Here is a 23,031-nt window from a genome sequence, read left to right as displayed (position 1 = left end):
CTCATAATATGGGCACCAAATTATTGAAGCGTACTCAATAATGATCTAACTAATGAACAATATAATAACTTGGGAGTGTTCAAACTGAATTCCTTACACGATCTATTGATGAAGCCCAACATCTTGAGAGATTTAGCTATAATATACTCATTATGAGATTTGAAGTTCAATTCACGATCGAACATAATTCCTAAGTCCTTTATCACTGATTTCCTATTAATTGGTATATTATGGATACTGTAGTCATGTAGAACAGAGTGAAAAATTCTAGAAAATGTTTGGCAGAAACATTTGGATATATTCAAATTCATTTGATTCATAACACACCATACATAAATTTGTGACAAATCCTCTTGCAAGAGTGAGACATCGTTTGTAGAAGAAATTAATTTGAATATTTTTATGTCATCGGCGAAAATCAGTACCTCACTATGTTTTATAATTGTAGCTAGATCATTAATAAATAGGTTGAATAGCAAAGGTCCACAGTGGGAACCCTGAGGAACACCCTAAGGAAACAGGAATTGTGAATGATACACAGCCTCCTATTTTTACTATATGGCTTCTATCAGATAAGAAACTGTGGATGTGTAGGTCATGCAAAGAAGCAACTTTCAGACACAAACTGGAAGAAAGCCCTCCTGAAACAGCTACTTTCATATAAACATTGAATTACAGGAAAGAAAAAAAATTCTTTCGAAACAAATACTTTCATATGAACACTGAATTATAAAACCCCATCAATACGAAAGAGTTGTTATGCACTGAGATTTATGTCGAATCATTGTGGAAGAGAGGTTCTTCTAAATCTGTATTATGCAATTATTAGCTGTCACTTGTGCTGTGGAATCTTTTTTTTTTTTAGAATAGAATAGAACTTTATTGAGCACATAAAAAATACAAATATTTTGGACAAGTCATCTATTACATTGCACAGTTTCATAAAGAAGCTGTAAATGTAACAATAAAATTAAATGTAGAGTATGAAATGCATTTTAAAAATTCTTGACGTATAAAGAAATATGAATAAAAAGTGGAAAAGATGCACTAGGTATTTCCAAGCAAATCCTTAAGAGTAACATTGAACTCACTCAGAGCATACAGGCTCATTTTAGTAAGAAGTTTTTTCACTGTATTTCTGAAAAGTCTGAGTGGCAGATGTTTGATTTTTTCAGGAAGCAAATTGAAGCAAGTGATACCAATTGATTTGCTTTTATCCAATCTTCTTAAGAGGGGCACAATATTATTTCCATTGCATGTTTTGTAGGAGTGAATATCCGAGTGTGTGATAATTTTCTTTGACATGCAGAACATTGTCAAAGATAATTTGTGAGAATAGAGTCATGATTCCTGTATTCTTAAACAAAGGTTTACAGTGTTCATTATATTCAGCTTTAACAATGCTACGTACAGCAGATTTTTGCAAGACAAATACTCTTTGAAGATGTGTGTAGCTTGCATTACCCCAGCACAGCAACATATAATTCATTGCTGAGTGGAACAAGGCGTAGTATGTTATTAGAGTTGCTTCCTGACCAGCCGTTGTAGCTGTTCGCCTAATTGCATAAACAGATTTTGCTAGTTTGTTGCAAACATTACTGATGTGGGTGGTCCAGGCAAGGGACGAGTCAAGATGAATTCCCAAAAATGTTATACTTTCTGATGTAGAAATGGCATCAGTGTGGAATACACACGTTTTTGTTTAATTCATATACAGTTCATTAGAGTCAAACCACAGTTTAGCAGAGGCACAAATATTTGCCGATATGTTATCAACATCACGGGTTCTATCTATATGTACAGAAAATGACGTCGTCAGCGTATAATATTGTCAGTAATTCAAGTTTGAGATGCATATATGAAGATAAATCATTAGCATAAATTAGGAACAGGAAAGGACCCAGTATGGATCCTTGTAGGACTCCTCTTTTGATAATACTTTATTGACTTATCATATTGTTATTGTAAACTCTTTGTGTTCTGTTAGCTATCTGTATCTGTAGAGTAGGGAGGGTGAGTGTAAGCCCACGCACTTAGGCCACATGTGACCCATTGTACATCCTCCCGAGGAGTTGTCCTCCTAGGTCGTCGTCCATCCTGTCCTTTCCAGGAAGGTGGACAGGTCGCTGGGAGACATCTCCTTTATATCGGCAGGTGTAGGCCAAGACTCGCCGAACACACACTCTCTTATTGACGATAACTCCGGGCACTCGCACAGGACATGCCTGACAGTCTCATCTTCCTGTTTACACATCCTGCATAGAGGTGTGTCCACTAGCCCCATATTATGTAGGTGTTTCCTTAGCTGACAGTGGCCGGTCAGAAATCCTACTGTAAGGCGTAGATTTTTCCTGGTCATCGCCAGATATTTCTTCGGCGCCAGCTTCCCAGGGTCGCCCAAGGTGATCCTGGCAAGATTACATCCTTTGATTTCATCCCATCTCTTTAGAGATTGAGCATGGGTGTAACTTTTGACTAGTTCCGCAATTGTCGAAGTCATCAGGCCGTGGGTGCCACTTGGTCCTAAAATTCTTAGTCCAGCCGCTTCCTTGGCTAAAGAGTCGGCAATGCGATTACCTTTACTCCTGTTGTGCCCTTTAACCCACCTCAGGATAATGTTATTATCTATCGAGGCTTTGGCTAAATCTTCGTGGCACTCTAGTGCTAGCCCTGAAGTAACACGGTGTCTGTTCAAGGCTAATAGTGCTTGTCTGCTATCAGTGCAGATTGTAATGTTTTTGCCAGAAATTCTTTTCTTGGTTATTTCTTTTGTGGCGATTGAGATACCAGCCAGTTCTGTTTGGACCACGCTGGTATTTCTTCCCATTCCCCACTTAATCCTTAGGCTTAGTGATCTGGAGTACACTCCACATCCTGAGCCTTCTTTGGTTTTTGAGCCGTCTGTATAAATCCGTATTGCATTTGTAACATCTGACACTGTGTTCTGCTTGATTTGTATTTTGTAGGGTTTATTAAACACAAACCTGGGTTCAATTGCATCACTTGTTGCCTGCAGCAGAGGTTGCGCAGTAAGCGCTTTCTGCCATAGGCCCAACCAGCGTTGCCACATCTAGTAGATTTCTACTTTTTTGGTAGATTTGCACCCTTTTTCAGAAAATTTTAGTAGGCACATTTTCTTCAGTAGATTTTGGTAGATTTTAATACATAACTTTCAATAATGTGAAAATGCCATTAACAATATAATTACTATAAAAAATAATTGAATCCAGCATTTACTTTAATTTCTATGTTGGTAGACGTGTAACTAATTTGATATTTTTATTCATTTGGATGCTTCGCCTGCGTTTTTGTCGGTGATTCCCCCTCATGCTTTATAGTTTCACCGTTGTATTTCCCCGACAAGTGACAACTGTGTAAAATTGCTTTTTTCGTGAAAGTGAAAATTATGAAGCGAGCTTATGAGCAATCCTATCGGACAGAATGGGAACAGAACCCATTATTTTCTACTTGGCTGTGTAAAGCACAGGATGGATGTAGTGCCCATTGCAAAGCATGCAATGTTAGAATTTTATCCAGGATGGCTTCTCTAAAAGAACATAATACTTCCGCGAAACATAAGAAGAATATGATTGGATTTACTGGAAGCTCTAAGGTTTGTCTGTTTTTATTTATGTCTAATTAAAATATGTAGTAGCAAGAATAATGTTTTATTTTTTAGATTGATAAATTATTGAAAACTAGCTCAGTTTCGGATGGAATGAAAAAAGCAGAAATTAAAATAGTGTCTGTGCTTGTGGAGCATAATGTACCATTTCATGTGATGGATCATCTAAGCGATGTCATCAAAGATGCTTTTCCTGACTCAGAGATTGCAAGAAAATTTTCCTGTAAAAGAACAAAATCATCTGCAATAGCCTATAATGTTTTAGGAGGACACTTTGAAGAAAAATTAATACAAGATTTGAAGTCGGGACTTTCAACTTTTTCAGTAATCATTGATGAGAGTACCGACGTAAGTACAAAAAAGGTTCTTGCCATCGCAATTAAGTTTTATTCAGAGAGAAATGCCTGTGTGAAGACCAGATTTTTGTGTACAGTAGATATACAAGGAGAGTCTGCCCTAGACCTTTTTAATGCACTTAACAGTGCCTTAGAAGAAAAAGGACTTAACATGAAAAATCAACTATTGGGTTTTGCAGCTGACACCACAAATGTCATGTTTGGAGATAACAATGGCATTGTTGCTAAAATACGTGAAATAAATCCCAACTGCATATTTGTTAAATGCGTTTGCCATTCGGTAGCATTAGCTGTAAGCCATGCTTGTAAAGTTCTTCCACGATCATTAGAACAGCTTGTTAAAGATGTCTATAATTACTTTTCCCAGAGTAGCAAGCGCCAAAGAGAATTTCAAGAATTTCAAGAATTTACTGCTTCAGAAAAACATAAAATTTCAAGACACTATGACATAAGGTGGCTATCTTTACACAACTGTGTAAATAGAATTCTAGAGCAATGGATACCCTTGAAACTGTTTTTCCAAGGGCAATACTTGACAGACAAACAGCAAAATGTTTCTTGTGAGTTTTTATATAATTCATTTAATGATAATTTAATTTTACTCTATTTCTATTTTCTTGATTTTGTTTTACCTATAGTTAATAAATTTAACATCATTTTTCAAGGAGACTATCCAGTTACTCACACATTTTTTAAAGACATGTCGAGTTTCTTTAGGTCAATTTTAAGTTGCTTTATGAAAAGTACTTATGTTAAGGCTACTAATCTCTCTGATTTGGATCCTGATGCCTCAATGCACTACTTACCTCTTAACGAGATGTACTTAGGAGTGAATGTTGCAAAAAATCTGTATAAAATACAGGGAAATCAAACAATTGCTCATGACTTTTTTAAACGATGTCAGCTTTTTTTTATTAATTTGAGTAATCAATTAAAATCTAGATTGCCCTTAGATAAAGAATTGTTTAAAGAACTACAATTTTTAGATCCTCAGGTAGTTGTATACCAAGAGTTTTCTAGTCTCATAAATCTTCTTTCAAAGTTTCCGAATATAGTACCAGAAGAAGTTATTCAAGACATTGATAATGAATACAGGGAAATGAAACTAGATTTAGATGTATCTAACTTGCTTTCTAGCGGTAGCAGCAATATAAATAATTCCTTCAATGTTGAAGAATTTTGGCATAAAATAAGCTGTTTAAAGGACAACAATAATAAACTTAAATACGAAAATATTTCCAAATTCGCAAAACAAATGCTTTCTTTGCCTGTGTCGAATGTAAAATGTGAAAGGATTTTCTCCGAATTCAATCGAATCAAAATCGACGATCGAAACAAATTTCACAACAAAAACGTTTCTGCGTTAATTCATGCCAAAGAGGGTCTGAGAGATGTTGGGTCTTGCCCAAATTTTCAACCCGATGTAAGAATGATAAAGTTAATGGACGATAAAACTTTATATAAAAATCTGAAGTATAAAGATGACGAAATTTAATTCTTTTATTTCTGGTTTTAAGAACAAAATGTTTGTTTAAAAAATAAGATGAGAGTCAGTTCCGTTTTCTTTGTTGTGCTCGTTTTGAAATTTATATGTTTAGGTTTAGTCAATAAATAAATAAATAATTAAACCAATTAACCATTTCATTAATCCCCAACCTCCAAATCCGTTCTTATTTTAAGCTTTTTTTGAAAAGTAGATTTTTGGTATTTTTGAAAAAATATTTAGTAGATTTTAGTAGATTCAAGCAAAAATAAAAGTAGATTCGCCAAAATAAATGTGGCAACGCTGGGCCCAACCTCAATCGACCCATTCCTACTTCTAGGTTCACACCAGCCGTGTGCAATCGTACCATGGCCATTAACGCAACCTCCTTAACGTACAGGTCCAGAGGGGTCAGACCCGTGATTAATTCCATTGCCGCGGTTGGTGTTGTTCTCATGGCTCCTGTGATGTTTAAACAAGCCAGTCGCTGTATTTGGTATAATTTTTGGATGGCCGTTGCTTGTAGAACTTTAGGTCCCCATGCAATGGCTCCATACGTTAACATAGGTCTTATTATTGCAGTGTAGATCCAGGCGACTACACGGGGTGAAAGACCCCATGCGCGTCCCACTGTCCTCCGACATTGCTCATAAGCCACGTATGCTCTTTTTGCTCTACTCTGTAGATGAGAGTTCCATGTTAGCTTCTTGTCGAGGATAATACCAAGGTATTTCACCTCTTCAGAGAAGTTTACTTGGCTTTTGAAGATTTCGGGAGGTTTTAAGCTCGTTAAACTTCTTTTCCTGGTGAAAAGGACCATCTCAGTCTTCTTGGGATTGATCGACAGTGAGTGTTCCTTACACCATGTTTCTATCAATTTGAGCCCATCCTGCGCTCTATCGCACAGTGTGTTTACAAATTTGCCGGTCTGCAAGATAACTATGTCATCTGCGTATGCAATTGTGTAGAATCCATTTTTGTTAAGGTGATTAATTAGGGTATCCAGAACTATGTTACAGAGAAGGGGTGATAAGACCCCTCCCTGTGGACATCCCCTCATGACTAGTCCTTTTACTGTGATGTCTTCTACATTAATACTTATTGCTCTGCTAGAGAGCATCTGGAGTATCCATTCTCCTACTACCAGGGGTACATTCCTGGAGTGTAGTTGCTGGGTAATTGTTGGAAAGGTTGTTTTATCAAACGCTCCCTCAATATCTATGAATATACCTAGGGTGGATTCTTTGTTATCCAATGATCTCTCGATTCTCCCAACCACATGGTGAAGGGCCGAATCAGTAGTAGTATCAGTAGTATATATATATATATATATATATATATATATATATATATATATATTTATATATATATATATGATATGTGTCTCTACGTTTATAATAATAGAGACAAATTTAGCGCAAACTAACAAGACTACCCATACGCAACTAGAGTTAGAGGGTTGCTTATAGTGAATCCTCACCGAACCTCTATCAAGAGTCACCAATACCTTGGACCCAAACTATGTAACAAGATAGATGTTTCTATTAAGGACTCGATGAATATCTGCATATTCAAAAGACAATTGAAAAAATATCTCATTGGAAGAAACTGCTACACCATTATATATATATATATATATATATATATATATATATATATATATATATATATATATATATATATATATATATATATTACTTTTCATGTTTTATCACAACGGTAAATAAATTTGAATAAGTTGGCAACATTTAGGCATTTTTCACTACAGACGTTGGCAGGATTGGCAGATTTTTAACCAAAATGAGGTAGTTAGTTACAAACGGTACCTACCTACCTCTGTATACATTAAAATTATGCTATTTAAGCAAGAGTTTTCAGGAGATGAAAGGTTTGTTTTGGTTCTGTATTTCGAACTGTTATTGAACCGTCCCGTATCGACGCCGAACATAACAGTTCTGGAACGGTCCCAAAACATATAAATAAATTATTCTGACAAGTGTATAAACAAAGATTTGAGGTTAGGTACCTCTACTCTGGTATAACGATCATTGGACTTTCGAGTTAAGTTTAAAGACAAGAGTGAAAAAGTTAAGCAAATATATAATTAAAGTGTGATGATGTTTTCGAAAATATGAGAGTAACAGGAATTAACTAAGATATTATCTGCGGTTATCCAAAATTAAATTAAAAATATATTGTCCTCTCTTTGTAATCTTATACTAATGAGTTTGACAAGAACATGCTAAGAATAAATTTTTGGAATTCTAAAAGATGTAATAATAATAATAATAATTATTATTATTGCTACATTTTTGTTTTACTACATTTACTACATCTTTGTTTTACCGGAAACGAACAGTATTGTAGATAAAATACCAAATGAAACACCAACTAAAATACGGATAAAAATGAGATTAAGAAAACGTTACTACCAAAATCCACAACGCAAATGAAAAATTTTATTTGTGCGCAGGAGCAAATTCGAAGTTCTAAACGGTCCCTATTCAAATGTACGAACTAATTATCATTCTGGAATAGTTTCGAATTGGTTCGGAGAAAACCAAAACACATTTTAATAACTGCGCATGATCGAACTGTACAGAATTGTGAACCAAAACAAATCTAATTAGTTTTGAAGAATCCATCATGAGAGAAACAGTACTTATGTGTTTTTGAATCGACACTAGTGACAATCTTCGAGTGAAATTCTACGAGTTGAACTAATATCAACATAAAACTAGATTTTGTGTGTATTTATAAGAAGTGAAAATCGAAATGCCTGGTTACTATTGTGTTTTCCGCGGATGTTCAGCTAGAACCGGTGAAGGAACGAGTATTTTCAGATTTCCCCAAGACTGTGAAAGGCAAATATTTTTATACATCTTGGGAAACATGTTTGGGAAATGTATATCTAAACTGATTGTAATGAGAAATAATTAAGTTTGCTATATTTTAAAAGTAAATTGCTGACTATTTTCAAAGTTCGATTTTCGAAATATGTGATGATGAATGGGAATCTTGAATATACTTTCAATCAAATAATTAAAATTAAATAGATCTGTTCATAAAAGAAAAATACAAAAGAACAACTTCAAAACTGATATATTATTTCTTCCTACAGGGCAAAAGTTTGGTTGGAAGCTTGCAGTAGGCAAGATTTACTACCAAAAGTTGATTCACTTCACAAAAACTACAGAATTTGTGAGCATCATTTTGAAAGTAGGTACATATCAAAGGGAACTGTGAAAAATACATTACTACCTGAAGCAGTACCGACAATATTTCCACCCATTTCAAAAACCGAAAGAGACCAATCTCAAGTACCTGATAGAAAAGTGATCATTCTGCCAGGTATGTAACGTAGGTACTTAGATTTATTTTGGAAATTGAGACTTAATCCTTTTTTAAGATATCACAATTGTTCCACCCTCAAAGTGTTCTTTTGTGAAAAACGCAAATGATGAAATGCCTTCATTCTGCTTGACCGTAGATGGTAAGTTTATTTTTAATTTTAGTAAGTGGTTACACCATTTGAATTTTATATTTTTAGATATTATGTAAATTACACAAATCTCGCAGATATTCTTCAGAAGTGAAGCAGTTTGCTTTGATCAACTACTTTTCAAGTTCTAGGAATTATAGACATCTTAGCAAGTTATTGACTCTTCCAACAAAACGATGTTTGCAAAGGATGACCCAAAAAATATCAAGCAGGCCGGGCTTGGAAAATTCAGCAATATTCAAGGCACTTGAAATTAAAATTAAAACAATGCTCGAACAGGACAAACGATGTGTGATATCTATAGATGAGATGAAATAATTGGTTTTAGAAGGTATTGGAGAGGCAAATAAGAGAAATTCCATATGTAGAAATGTTCTCGTTATTATGGCTAGAGGACATTATTCTCCCTGGAAACAACTGATTGCTTTTTTTTTCATTGAATCACAGCTACCAGCAAAAAATCTACGTGATATTTTGGATAAGTGCATTTCTAAATTATCCAATATAGGTCTGCATGTTGATGGCATCGTGAGTGACATGGGCTCTAACTTTTATGAGTTGTCAAAGTTATTGGGGGTCACTTTAGAAGAATCTGAATTTGAGCTCATTGGTAAAAAACTTGTTTATATTTTTGATCCAAGTCATTTGATAAAAGCCACTAGAAACAATTTTTTAAAACATTCATTTCATTTTGAAGGCAAAAGTACATCTTGGTCTTTTGTGCGCTGTTTTAATGAGCAAGACATAGGGCAATTTTATAGATTTGCACCAATTCTTACCAAATCACATATCACTCCAAACAATTTTGATAGTGTAATTCAAATATGGGATAAGCTTTCCAAATTAAATGATAAATATTTGAAAACGAGATGACTCAATTCAGATTGTCTTGAAAATTGTTTTGGTGCTGTAAGACAATAATGAGGAAATAATGTTAATCCAACCCCCATACAATTTCAAAGGGCATTCCGGAAGTTTTTTTTCCAAAATTATTTTCATTTCAATCATATGAATTGTAAGAATGATTTAGATGATTTATTAATCAGTATACAATCTACAAACGTAAATGATATATTTATATCAGATGAGAATAACTTTTCTCCAGCCCATGTTTGGAAATTTGCGCTCATCACCAGATGAATTCATTAATTTTATATATCAGTTGGAATGTTTATTTAACAATCAATTTACAGAAATTTCTACTGGGGTAGCAGTTTCAAATATATTATTCAACCTAATGAAGGATGTAGATTTTCTTCATCCTTGTGAAAATTTTCCAAAAATATACTAATAGAGATATCGATAATACCAAAGGTAAAACTGTAAAAAGGAAACTTAAGATTCTGTCACATTTTTAAATTAAGAGGTTTTGGTAAAATATCTTGTTTCATTGTTTTTTCATTTTTATTTTAATTTTCTATCTAATGAATTGGATTTACAAAATAAAGTAATTTAATTTATTTCTTAAATGCCAATTCATCATAAATAATAATAAATTGGCCACATAGTTGAATATTCTCTATTATTACTGCGAAAGTTGTCCAATTAGGAATATAAAAATTGAATAGAGTGAGATGCTCTTCACACTATAATTTTATATTTCACAGTGAGCCCACGTACTATACTAGAACGTAAGAGAATGTATTTTTATTAGTGTATATCGCTGAGAGGTCATTTTTCTCAGTGAACCAGGTTGTTTATCACTCAAAATCTTCGGTTCAGAGTTGGGACACCGAACATCAAAGGATACGATATGTCGCTTCTCTGTGGTAGATATTCTCGGGCCATGGTCTGTAGAGTTTGTAAACAAATAAATGAATAAATAAAATTCAACTTTGCTTTGTTTCAATGTTGATTTTTTATTGTCATTAAAATTTTTGATACCTTACTGTAATTTCAAAAAGCTACGTAATGTAGAAATAATAAAAAAAGCTACTCTCAAAATGAAGTTGACAGAAAATTCTATTAGGAATGTATATATTTATATATTTTATTCATTCTATTTATTCACAGCAAATTATTTTGTCAATAAGAATTATATTCTTCGACAATAAAGTGTACTTGATTCTTTTATTGTTTCAGATATAAAAACTGAATGTGATGAAACTGCAGGTGAAAATGAAATTGTCGAAAACAAAGATGACTTTTGGACATTTTCTGAAACTTCAGCACTAGTCGAAGCATATGGTCATCACATAAAATCTTTTGCCGAAGATGGTCATGAACTTCCAACATGGAATCGAATATCTACTGAGTTGAGCTCGAAGAATATACACAGATCTCCAGAAAGCTGTGAAAGGAAATGGGAGAGTCTGGTCCAAAAGCACAATAGAGGTCAAACAAATTATGAAAGTGATGATGTGAGTAATGCACTAGTTGAGACTGCCGAACAAAGTAGCAAAAGGCACAAAGGAGATTGTGAATGTTACGAAAGAAAAATCGTGGCGAAACAAAAAAGGCATCGGGAGAGAATGGACTTGATTAAAAGAAAATTGGAAATCGAGGAAAGGAAACTTGCAGCTTTCGAAAAATACCTTGCCCATCTGAGCACAGGAAAAGAGTGATATCCCGAAACAAATCTGTGATTGATTATTGTGTGCATTTATATGAATTCTCACCTGGAATTCTGAACGTTGAAATGTATAGTTGTAGATTCTGTATCAGAAGGTGGTTTTTCATATGATTTATTCCTTTATATTATTGGAGTCACCATATAGATTCACTATGTGATAAACTACGAAAGAACTTTTGGGAAAAAAGTTTTTGGCTTTCTACTACTCCATCTTGATACAAAAAAATGTGGGAATCTTCCAAAGAAAGGAAGTAATCAATTTGAAAATAGGTAACTTAATACATTTACTTATTTATTTTATTTATTTATTCAACTGGTAGTCCCAATTACAATTTGTTATAAAAAAATAATTTGTCACAGTACAATTTTGTCATGGACAAAAAAGGAAAAAAAAAGTTTGTAAAATCTCAAACTGAACTAAAGATAATAAATACATAGCACAATAATAATAATATGATATATAGTATAAAAAGAAAGCAATATAATGATGAAATAGTATAGAATATTCAAAGGAAATGTTTCAGGGAATAAAGCGACTCAGTTCAATTTTGATGGTATTTGTGGAGCTGTTAAAGATATCAACTTGTTGATACATATTTCCATTTCTGAGCATTCGAGTGACAGGAGAGAAAAAACCATAATTTGTGGAGTGGAACGGTATTTTAAATGTTTTGGTACTGGCTCTGGTCTGTCTGTTGACATTCAAATGAATTAAAGATAAAAACTCCTCACAGTTGATGTTGCCAGTTGAAATTTTGCTTAAAAAACATACATCTAAAATAATTCTTCTATTCTTTAAAAATAATAGATTCATCTGATCTCTAATGTTGTTGAATGCATATTCTCCCCTTCTTCGACCTAACTTGTATGCACAGATCCTCAGGAAAGTGTTTTGTACAGCTTCAATTTGGTTTATGTGTATTTCATAATACAGGCACCAAATTATTGAAGTGTACTCAATAATGATCTAACTAATGAACAATATAATAACTTGGGAGTGTTCAAACTGAATTCCTTAGATGATCTATTGATGAAGCCCAACATCTTGAGTGGTTTAGCTATAATATACTCATTATGAGATTTGAAGTTCAATTCACGATCGAACATAATTCTTAAGTCCTTTATCACTTATTTCCTATTAATTGGTATATTATGGATACTGTAGTCATCATGTAGAACAGGGTGAATAATTCTAGAAAATGTTTGGCAGAAACATTTGGATATATTCAAATTCATTTGATTCATAACACACCATACATAAATTTGTGACAAATTCTCTTGCAAGAGTGAGACATCGTTTGTAGAAGAAATTAATTTGAATATTTTTACGTCATCAGCAAAAATCAGTACCTCACTATGTTTTATAATTGTAGCTAGATCATTAATAAATAGGTTGAATAGCAAAGGCCACAGTGGAAACCCTGAGGAACACCCTAAGGAAACAGGAATTGTGAATGATACACAGCCTCCTATTTTTACTATATGGCTTCTACCAGATAAACTGTGGATGTGTAGATCATGCAAAGAAGCAAATTTCAGACACAAACTGGAAGAAAGCCCTCCTGAAACAGCTACTTTCATATAAACATTGAATTACAGGAAAGAAAAAAAAATTCTTTTATATAACCCCTTCAATACGAAAGAGCTGTTATGCACTGAGATTTATGTCGAATCATTGTGGAAGAGAGGTTCTCCTAAATCTGTACTATGCAACTATTGGCTGTCACTTGTGCTGTGGAATCTTTTTTTTTTTTTTTAAAACATTACCTGTTTCAAAATACATGTATTGGTATAGGCATAGCAACTCTATAGTAAAACCAATAATGATTGAGAGTAAAGCGCGTTGTCATATCTAAATTTTACGTTACCAGTTTATAGCAGAATCAAAATATAGTAAGCAGTAGAGTTGTAGGTTGTGGCAAATTATAGATAATATACAATACTAGTACGATTGAAAGGTATTATTTATGACAAAAATCAGTAATGAGCTTGTAATGAGTAATACTTATACATTTCCTGAGTACTGATCAGTTAAAATTCATTATTTTCTGTATAGTGTTAGATATTTATTACAACTAGTGGCAACGCTGTACGCAACGATATTTCTGTCTTTGTCACTTTACCGTAACTTCCATCTCATCGTTGCAGTCCTCACTAATGTACTTGCAGCCATGAGCGTATCATTGGTTTGTGAATTATACAGCGTGAATTGTACGTTTTACAGTTAAGTTAGTCAGCAATCGACGTGTTCTGATAACAATTGGTGAAAATAATAGTGCTAATAAGTGTTTAAGCGTTACATAATTATATTTTTACACCGTTGTCAAACTACTCAAAAAATGGGAGACATGGTCGGGCCTTCCACGTCAAAAAAGGTAAAACGGTCGGAGTCTCCGTCAGTAAGAGAAAAACAAATTGTACTGCGAGTATTTCACTGTCTTGAAAGAGATCATCAGCCACCAAAAGATGACTTTGTGCATATGTGCTGTAATTCTACGTGTGTACCTCCGAATAACCGACCGGGCATTTCAACATCATTAATTTCCACAATTACAAAAGATAAATTAGTTGATATGTGCTCTGATTATACCGGTGTACCAAAATCATCGATTTACAAAATACTAAGAGAAGCAGAAATTCATGAGGACGTACAAACGCCAAAAACTATTAGCTGACGAAAAAAAATCACAGTTGATAAAGAAGCCAAAACCAGTATACGCAGAACTATTCACAGTTTCTTTTTCAGAAATGAGCTGCCCACACTGCAAACAGTTCTGGAGGCACTTAGCGATCATGAATTGGTCCCAAAAATGGGTAAAGAAACTTTTAGGAAACTTATACACGAAATGAAATTTACGTACGGAAAAGTTGACAGGAAAAGCATTCTCATTGAACGTAAAGAAATAATAGCATGGAGAAGAAACTATCTAAGAAAAATTGACGAATTTCGGAAGCTCAAAAAAAAATTTTACTTCATGGACGAGACATGGGTTAACCAAGGACATATGGTCAAAAAAGTATGGCAGGATGGTAATATAACAAGTGCACGACAAGCCTTTATTGAAGGTTTATTGAAGTTACCACCATACCACTACGAATTAAACCCAATAGAATTAATCTGGGCGCAACTAAAAGGATATGTGGCACGAGAAAACAGAACATTTAAATTAGTGGACGTGCAACATCACCTACAAGAAGCTATTCGAACTGTTTCTGCAGAAGACTGGAAGAAATGCATGCAGAATGTTTTAAAAGAGGAGCACAAAATGTGGGATGTAGACAACCGTATTGAAGACAATATTGAACCAATCATAATTCACTTTGATGATAGCGGTAGCAACAGTGACGAATTTGAGGTTGAAGATTAGACGAAAATTTGTACATTTACATTTATATTATATTCTATTATCAAAAATTTGTAATTTTTATTTTCTAGAATAAATAAAAAATGTATATGAATATTTTAACTAATTGTACTAAGAATTTTTCTTTCATTCTCAAACCTCTCAAAAATTAATAAGCTCGCCCCTGATTTGCTGTCAACTGGGCTTACTTCTACTCTCAATCATTATTGGTTTCAGTATATGTCTTATTATTACTCTGAGCTTCAAATTTAAACAAACTCTCCATAACCCTTCATTACCCGCCCCCCTCTCGACAATAAATTGTACAGAAAAGGATAGAACAATACCCGCTTCAAAATACATGTATTGTAATGGTATAGGCATGGCAACTCTATGTCTTATATTATTACTCTGAGGTTTTTGGTAAAATGACAGGATTTCTTCTTCTTTATCTCGATAGATGATATTTGACAATGCCGATTGAGGATTGGAGAAACATTAGGTAAGTTACGGTTTTATAAAAATATGTTTGTTGTGTCCTCAAAATATTGTTTTGTGGAAAATTTTTAATTAAATCGTAAGGCTATCGGGCTTCTCATTCTAAATTTTTGGTAACATTTACAACAGAGAAACCGGTGCACCAAAAAGTTCACAAGTGTATTATATCTGAGGAGTACTAGGCTGAAGGAATAAAAATAGAAATTGATGAGTGAAAGACCATCTTTGTGCACTCCAGGTTCTCAAGATGAAATTTCCCGTTTCAGTTTGCATAGGAAATGTTATAGCTGTTCTACTGAATAAAGAATATAATTATTATAAGTAAAACATTTTTTGGGAAAAAATTAAATTTACTTTTATTTTCAAACAGACCTCGTACATATTTTTATGTATTTCATTATTATTATTACTGAATATAGTTTTTTAAAATATCATCACAGGGTGGAGCCAATCATGATTAAAGAAACTTCTGGATTGACCTGTTCTACAATATATATGTTCTGATAATAAATAATGAAGATACTACTCAATCGATACTGATGAAATATCCATATTGTTGTAAATTATCCCCTGAAAAAAAAACGCCGGTCGCTACTGGTCTTTGTCAATCGATTTCAATATGGAGGGTGACCACAGGCGGTAGATTTTCAACACAAATTTAAAATTGCAGTAGATTAATTTTCGCCGGTAGATTTGAATAAGATGCCTTGGCGATAGAATTTTTATTTCAATGTGACTGGCGACATCTACAGCAAATGACAATAATTAATTATTTATAGGTTCTGCCTGCTCGATATACAGAACACAAAGTGGATACAGATCATAAAACATCCATTTCCCGATTGCTTGTTACTGTTTTCTGAATATCTCCGAATAAAGGAAGAAGAAGAAGATAATAATACATAACCTCATTTCACTTTTCGTTTTCAGACTTCCTAAGAAATGAAAGCTTTATTTCAATAATGGAAACTTTTCTGTTTTTAATGTTTGAATTCTAATACTTGAAATAATCCCAGTGTTCAAAATAACCAACTAAAAATCAACTTGCCATTTCAAGTATCTGACTACACCCACTGGCCATACCCGTAAGAAGGCCAAGGCCTTCTAGATTCAGTGATGCTATTCAAATGTTATTACAAGCGCCACCTAGTGGTCGAAAACTCAAATTTTCACATGTTAGTGCTCTTCAAACAAAAGAGTACCCCACTTCAAATAAATTGCAGTAGATTTTCGATGACACCGTAGTTACATTTCTTAAATAAAATGTGGTCACGCTGTTAACATGGCCAAGGTTGCGCTCAATTCGACATGCGTTTCTCGATCGTTATACGATATTGCGTCGCTTTTGGAGATTTACCTATCAGCTCCCAGAGACATCCATTACAAAATATAAACACTATTAACAGGCAGATCGGGATCTAAGCAAACGAGTACTCCAAAACATGATCATGCATAGTGCTTGTGATCTCCCAGACAAGGCTGCTTGTACAGAGTCACACTAAGGAACGACCAAAATTTCATTCTATCTTTCCAATAAAATGCAGCTGCGTATAAAAATTTTTTTAGGTGGAGTGTAGGGACACAAATCAGCAGTTTCTTCAGCCGTATCAGTACTCGACATTTTGAAAAATTTCAAATTCAAAATACCGTATATGTACACACCACAGGCATTAAAATTTAACTCACCACTTCGACCCTGTAGCGATATACCCGAACGAGTTCCGCCAGCTGATTGCAGTTAAATCTGATTGGCCAACGTATGGAGACTCGTTTGTTTTACCCAATAGATGCAAATATGTGTGACCAAACATTGTTTTCTTCAAAATAGCTCGTTGAAAGAGATTTTGAAAATTCTTTCAGAGGTAGATATATTATTGAGGGAGCTTCAATGATTGAAAACTTCAATTTCAAACATAATAATCAAGTACAGATTCTCTCAGGATTTATTCTATATAAATTCTCAACCAAAAAATAGCCTTCTAATTAGTAAAACATAAATAAAATCTATAATGATTTTACTTATAATTCAAATACTTACATAAAAAGTGACAATTTTCAACTTTTTTTAATTTCATTACCTAACTAAAAAAATATTTCAACATTTTAGTCTGATGGTAAAACAAAGCAAGAATTTCGCGAAGTCACTGATATATAAATAAAATAAAAACAATTATAAACAATGGAAACAGTCAAATGTTTACCTTTTCGTGAATCAATGCGAAGACAATTAACAACTTGACTCGAATATATAATATCATAAATACAAGGTAAAAAGTAACAAAATCTGCGCATGACATATTATTGCATCAATTATATATATATATATATTAAATAAATTAAATATCAAATCACAAGAAAGTCTTTGAGAACTTTGTATAGTTAATATGTCAACATCATGCTCAGATCTTCTTAAACTATGTACGGTCATTTTAAAACTATCTGACTATACATCACAATTTATTGTTTTTCCGAAACTCCCCAAAATATCCTAATATTCAAACAAAAAAAAAGGTTTCAACAAATCAACAAAAAATAGACCACGATTTTTGGCACAGAATTTGAAATATACTCAACCTGGAACCTCTGACGTAGAATTAATCCGAAACAAACACTTTTCCTAAACACCAGAAATGCCCGACACGCTCATCATCAACTAAGTTGGCCTCTTCAAGAGAAGAGTTGCATTTCTGTTTGAATTTTTTATATATTTGAACCAGTAAAGATCTTTCAATTTTCTTATATCTCATTTTCCGTTGTTTATTGCACCCATTATTATTTTGAAAAGCCAATAAAAAAAGAAAGTTAGAGGCTTTGTGGATCGTTAATCAAATTTCAAAATATTGAAGGTCCACATTTCCAAGACCATGTTTTCAATTCAGTTTTTGTGTTGTCAACTGGTTTCAATCTTCTTCTTGATTAAGTCAACACGTGGAATTCACCTCAAAAAAATGAAATCGTTCAATAAAATTACTCTATAACATTTTCAAATGAGTTTCAACTATGAGCTCAGTGCTAAATTGAAACTAATCTGAATCTCGGACAAGCGATCACAGATAATTCAAGTTGCAACAAATCAACATTTTCAAAAAGGCGAAGTGCACAAAAAATAAGAGCGTGGTTCCTGAATTTGTTTTCTCTGCCAAAAATCAGATCAATCAACCAATATGTAAGTAGTCTCACTAGCCATAAAAAAAGAAATGAATCACGAAAATTTACATAACCTGGCGATATTTCATAACTCCCCCAATGTACACATACATACAACTAAATATCAATTCAAATTAAATAAATATCCTACAAGCATATAGGATGAATTTAAGAGGCGTGAGCGTTTTTGAAACCTTCAACTCACGACTCGTGATCCTACCTGTGTACATTGATTTTGTAACCGTCTTACATATATAAAAAAATATAATATTTACATGAACTTAAAATGAACGTACATACATGTCGTTTGATATAAGTAAGGAAGCAGCCCCTCTTCGCTAACAGTTGTAATTACTTTGAGTAATTATCTAAATAGAAGGATCAAAATTTGAAACCATCATTTGGTAGGTTGGTATTGGGATCGAATGTGAATCCGCTTTCTCCTGCTGTCGGAGCTATATTCGGATCATCTTCCGCCTGAAAATATCAAATGAGTTACAATTAAAATTTGTCGTGTTATATGTGGAAGAATTTCCATAAAATTAGGTTGTTTTTTCCGTTTTAATGTCATATGTTTTTTAAGCTCCATAAATCTGATAATGACAGATCATTTTAAACAAATAGTTACAATATTTTTTTATTTACCCAAAAATTCAGGTTTCCAACTTCAAAACCAGCTTACAAGATCTACAAGAGCGCAAAATGTCCAGAAAGCTACGCAGTATTTAGCAATTTAAGATCTAGACGTAAATCCTTGTCCAGACAATGTTATACAGATTACATTAAATTTAGATAAACATATCTCAACAAAATATTTTTGGATATTATAATTAAAAGTACTATACAATAAGAAGTGTATCCACCTAGTTTGTTTATATCATTCACTCAATAGTAGTGATGCTGATTTTTTGAACTTTTTTGAACAGTGGGCCACTTCTTTGTCTGATATAAATTGCTTGGTTCTAATTGTGGGGGATTTCTTAAGCCTGCTTTGTCAAAATATTAATTTTTTTACCACAGACTTTTTGAAGTGTGCTTTTGCCATATTAATATCTTGTTTTAATTCTTGAACTTTATTTTAATGTTTCAGATTGTTTTAGTTCTTAAGCCTGCTTTGCCAACATATTAAATTTTTTATCACAGACTTTTTGAAGTGTGCTTTTGCCATATTAATATCTTGTTTTAATTCTTGAACTTTATTTTAATGTTTGAGATTGTTTTAGTTCTTAAGCCTGCTTTGTCAACATAATAAATTTTTTACCAAGGACTTTTTGAAATGTGCTTTTGCCATATTAATATCTTGTTTTAATTCTTGACCTTTATTTTAATGTTTCAGATTGTTTTAGTTTTTAAGCCTGCTTTGTAAACATAATAAATTTTTTACCACAGACTTTTTGAAGTGTGCTTTTGCAATATTAATATCTTGTTTTAATTCTTGAACTTTATTTTAATGTTTCTGATTGTTTTAGTTTTTAAGCCTGCTTTGTCAACATATTAAATTTTTTACCACAGACTTTTTGAAGTGTGCTTTTGCCATATTAATATCTTGTTTTAATTCTTGACCTTTATTTTAATGTTTCAGATTGTTTTAGTTTTTAAGCCTGCTTTGTAAACATAATAAATTTTTTACCACAGACTTTTTGAAGTGTGCTTTTGCAATATTAATATCTTGTTTTAATTCTTGAACTTTATTTTAATGTTTCAGATTGTTTTAGTTCTTAAGCCTGCTTTGCCAACATATTAAATTTTTTATCACAGACTTTTTGAAGTGTGCTTTTGCCATATTAATATCTTGTTTTAATTCTTGAACTTTATTTTAATGTTTGAGATTGTTTTAGTTCTTAAGCTTGCTTTGTCAACATAATAAATTTTTTACCACAGACTTTTTGAAATGTGCTTTTGCCATATTAATATCTTGTTTTAATTCTTGACCTTTATTTTAATGTTTCAGATTGTTTTAGTTTTTAAGCCTGCTTTGTAAACATAATAAATTTTTTACCACAGACTTTTTGAAGTGTGCTTTTGCAATATTAATATCTTGTTTTAATTCTTGAACTTTATTTTAATGTTTCTGATTGTTTTAGTTTTTAAGCCTGCTTTGTCAACATATTAAATTTTTTACCACAGACTTTTTGAAGTGTGCTTGAGCCATATTAATATCTTGTCTTAATTCTTGACCTTTATTTTAATGTTTCTGATTGTTTTAGTTCTTAAGCCTGCTTTGTCAACATATTAAATTTTTCACCACAGACTTTTTGAAGTGTGCTTTTGCAATATTAATATCTTGTTTTAATTCTTGACCTTTATTTTAATGCTTCAGATTGTTTTAGTTTATAAGCCTGCTTTGTCAACATATTAAATTTTTTACCACAGACTTTTTGAAGGGTGCTTTTGCCATATTAATATCTTGTTTTAATTCTTGAACTTTATTTTAATGTTTGAGATTGTTTTAGTTCTTAAGCCTGCTTTGTCAACATATTAAATTTTTTACCACAGACTTTTTGAAGTGTGCTTGAGCCATATTAATATCTTGTTTTAATTCTTGACCTTTATTTTAATGTTTCAGATTGTTTTAGTTCTTAAGCCTGCTTTGTCAACATATTAAATTTTTCATCACAGACTTTTTGAAGTGTGCTTTTGCCATATTAATATCTTGTTTTAATTCCTGACCTTTATTTTAATGTTTCAGATTGTTTTAGTTCTTAAGCCTGCTTTGTCAACATATTAAATTTTTTACCACAGACTTTTTGAAGTGTGCTTTTGCAATATTAATATCTTGTTTTAATTCTTGAACTTTATTTTATTTAATGTTTCAGATTGTTTTAGTTCTTAAGCCTGCTTTGTCAACATATTAATTTTTTTACCACAGACTTTTTGAAGTGTGCTTGAGCCATATTAATATCTTGTTTTAATTCTTGACCTTTATTTTAATGTTTCAGATTGTTTTAGTTCTTAAGCCTGCTTTGTCAACATATTAAATTTTTTACCACAGACTTTTTGAAGTGTGCTTTTGCAATATTAATATCTTGTTTTAATTCTTGAACTTTATTTTATTTAATGTTTCAGATTGTTTTAGTTCTTAAGCCTGCTTTGTCAACATATTAATTTTTTTACCACAGACTTTTTGAAGTGTGCTTGAGCCATATTAATATCTTGTTTTAATTCTTGACCTTTATTTTAATGTTTCAGATTGTTTTAGTTCTTAAGCCTGCTTTGTCAACATATTAAATTTTTCACCACAGACTTTTTGAAGTGTGCTTTTGCAATATTAATATCTTGTTTTAATTCTTGACCTTTATTTTAATGCTTCAGATTGTTTTAGTTTATAAGCCTGCTTTGTCAACATATTAAATTTTTTACCACAGACTTTTTGAAGGGTGCTTTTGCCATATTAATATCTTGTTTTAATTCTTGAACTTTATTTTAATGTTTCAGATTGTTTTAGTTCTTAAGCCTGCTTTGTCAACACAACCTAAACTTTCATGACAATAAAGCATTTCTGACTCTGACTATCAACAGTGAAATAAAGTCGAGTATGATTATTGTACAGCACACTCAATTATTTTCAAACTCACGGAAAAACGTAACATTATCATACTCACATCTCCACTGAAGTACTGTTCTATAATATCATAGGCCAATCTATAAATGTCGATGTTGTCATGGTTTTGCAATGCTTCAATTTTATCCAAACCGTTGCACTCCTCAATCATAGTGCACAGCTGATCGACCTGAGGACCTGCCATCTTGAGCAAATTGTTGATACCATCAAGCACAACCTAAATCGAAAAAAGATAAGTGTATTTTCAAAATTTCGATACAACAAAAAATCGTTCACAATATTTTGGTTGGTTTCCGGGTTTTGCCGTGGTCTGTTTCCGAAACTGTTTCAGTATAAATACAAGAAAGGGCAATGATTATATTATGACACCTGAATTGCAAGAATTAAAAAATAATGTAACTTTGTATACCTCAATTGCTAAGCAGGATGACAACTACAAAGAAATAAGTAAACATTATAGTAAACTATACAGAGAAAAATTAAGTTGTGCAAGAAAAGAGTATCATGATTATCAAATTCTGAATTTTGATAAAAAATCTAAAACTATTTGGCAGATCATTAATCAAATTTAAAATAAAACCTAAACAAAATAGTGCAATAACTGAACTTAATGACACGTTTTTCTTTTGTACAGAAAAATTTTCCTTTTTTTGTGATTAATATTTATAACAAAATACCTGATTCCATCAAAAACTTGCCTGTTAAAAAAATGAAAAAGGAACTAAAAATCATGGTTTTATCAAAGGCTTATTATTCGGTAGAAGAATATTTCGCTGATAGACTTTGAATTGTCTGCCTGTTTATATTCTTTGTCTGACTGTATACTTATATACTTATGTTTGTATATATATATATATATATATATATATATATATATATATATATATATATATATATATATATATATATATATATATATATATATTCATTTTATATTTTTTA

General features: G+C 32.4%; 3 protein-coding genes across 4 annotated transcripts in view; 2 read left to right on the top strand and 1 right to left on the bottom strand.

The window, feature by feature from the left end:
• Window positions 1-3,084: 3,084 nt before the first annotated feature.
• LOC141482777 (uncharacterized) lies at window positions 3,085-5,685 on the top strand. Its single transcript, XM_074176569.1, has 2 exons — window positions 3,085-3,613; window positions 3,680-5,685. Exons 1-2 carry the CDS (start codon window positions 3,407-3,409, stop codon window positions 5,474-5,476), a joined length of 2,004 nt encoding a protein of 667 aa, XP_074032670.1. The 5' UTR covers window positions 3,085-3,406; the 3' UTR covers window positions 5,477-5,685.
• A 2,141-nt stretch (window positions 5,686-7,826) lies between these two features.
• Window positions 7,827-18,513, top strand: LOC141482778 (uncharacterized). 2 transcript variants are annotated; one of them, XR_012465717.1, is made up of 5 exons: window positions 7,827-8,328; window positions 8,586-8,815; window positions 8,874-8,957; window positions 11,049-11,808; window positions 12,063-18,513. XR_012465717.1 is itself a non-coding variant. In XM_074176571.1 (4 exons), exons 1-4 carry the CDS (start codon window positions 8,240-8,242, stop codon window positions 11,528-11,530), a joined length of 885 nt encoding a protein of 294 aa, XP_074032672.1. In that variant the 5' UTR covers window positions 7,827-8,239; the 3' UTR covers window positions 11,531-18,513. The 2 variants fall into 2 exon arrangements, 1 of the variants encoding a protein (XP_074032672.1); XM_074176571.1 differs by having other exon boundaries at window positions 11,049-18,513.
• The window catches only part of Kap-alpha3 (karyopherin alpha3), a 20,923-nt gene continuing 15,192 nt past the window's right edge, over window positions 17,301-23,031 (bottom strand). The window contains exons 5-6 of the mRNA XM_074176570.1: window positions 22,130-22,306; window positions 17,301-19,004 (exon numbers count right to left, since the gene is read on the bottom strand). Coding sequence (XP_074032671.1) covers window positions 18,909-19,004; window positions 22,130-22,306 — 273 coding nt within the window. The 3' untranslated portion in view covers window positions 17,301-18,908. The remainder of the gene's footprint in view (window positions 19,005-22,129; window positions 22,307-23,031) is intronic.

Source organism: Leptinotarsa decemlineata, unplaced genomic scaffold (assembly GCF_025532065.1).
Source record: "Leptinotarsa decemlineata unplaced genomic scaffold, Ldec_3_MD MMD2_tig00001973_RagTag_RagTag, whole genome shotgun sequence".
NCBI lineage: Eukaryota > Metazoa > Arthropoda > Insecta > Coleoptera > Chrysomelidae > Leptinotarsa > Leptinotarsa decemlineata.
The sequence above is the reverse complement of the archived record's forward strand: the minus strand, read 5'-3'. Positions and strand labels throughout refer to the sequence as shown.

What these genes read in the sequence shown, in the direction of transcription:
- LOC141482777 (XM_074176569.1), top strand. Translation starts at nt 3,407, where the DNA reads ATGAAGCGAGCTTATGAGCAATCCTATCGGACAGAATGGGAACAGAAC. An exon ending in GATTTACTGGAAGCTCTAAG is followed by an intron (nt 3,614 to 3,679) that starts GTTTGTCTGTTT and finishes TTTATTTTTTAG; the next exon opens with ATTGATAAATTATTGAAAAC.
- LOC141482778 (XM_074176571.1), top strand. Translation starts at nt 8,240, where the DNA reads ATGCCTGGTTACTATTGTGTTTTCCGCGGATGTTCAGCTAGAACCGGT. An exon ending in AAAAGTGATCATTCTGCCAG is followed by an intron (nt 8,816 to 8,873) that starts GTATGTAACGTA and finishes TCCTTTTTTAAG; the next exon opens with ATATCACAATTGTTCCACCC. An exon ending in ATTCTGCTTGACCGTAGATG is followed by an intron (nt 8,958 to 11,048) that starts GTAAGTTTATTT and finishes TTATTGTTTCAG; the next exon opens with ATATAAAAACTGAATGTGAT.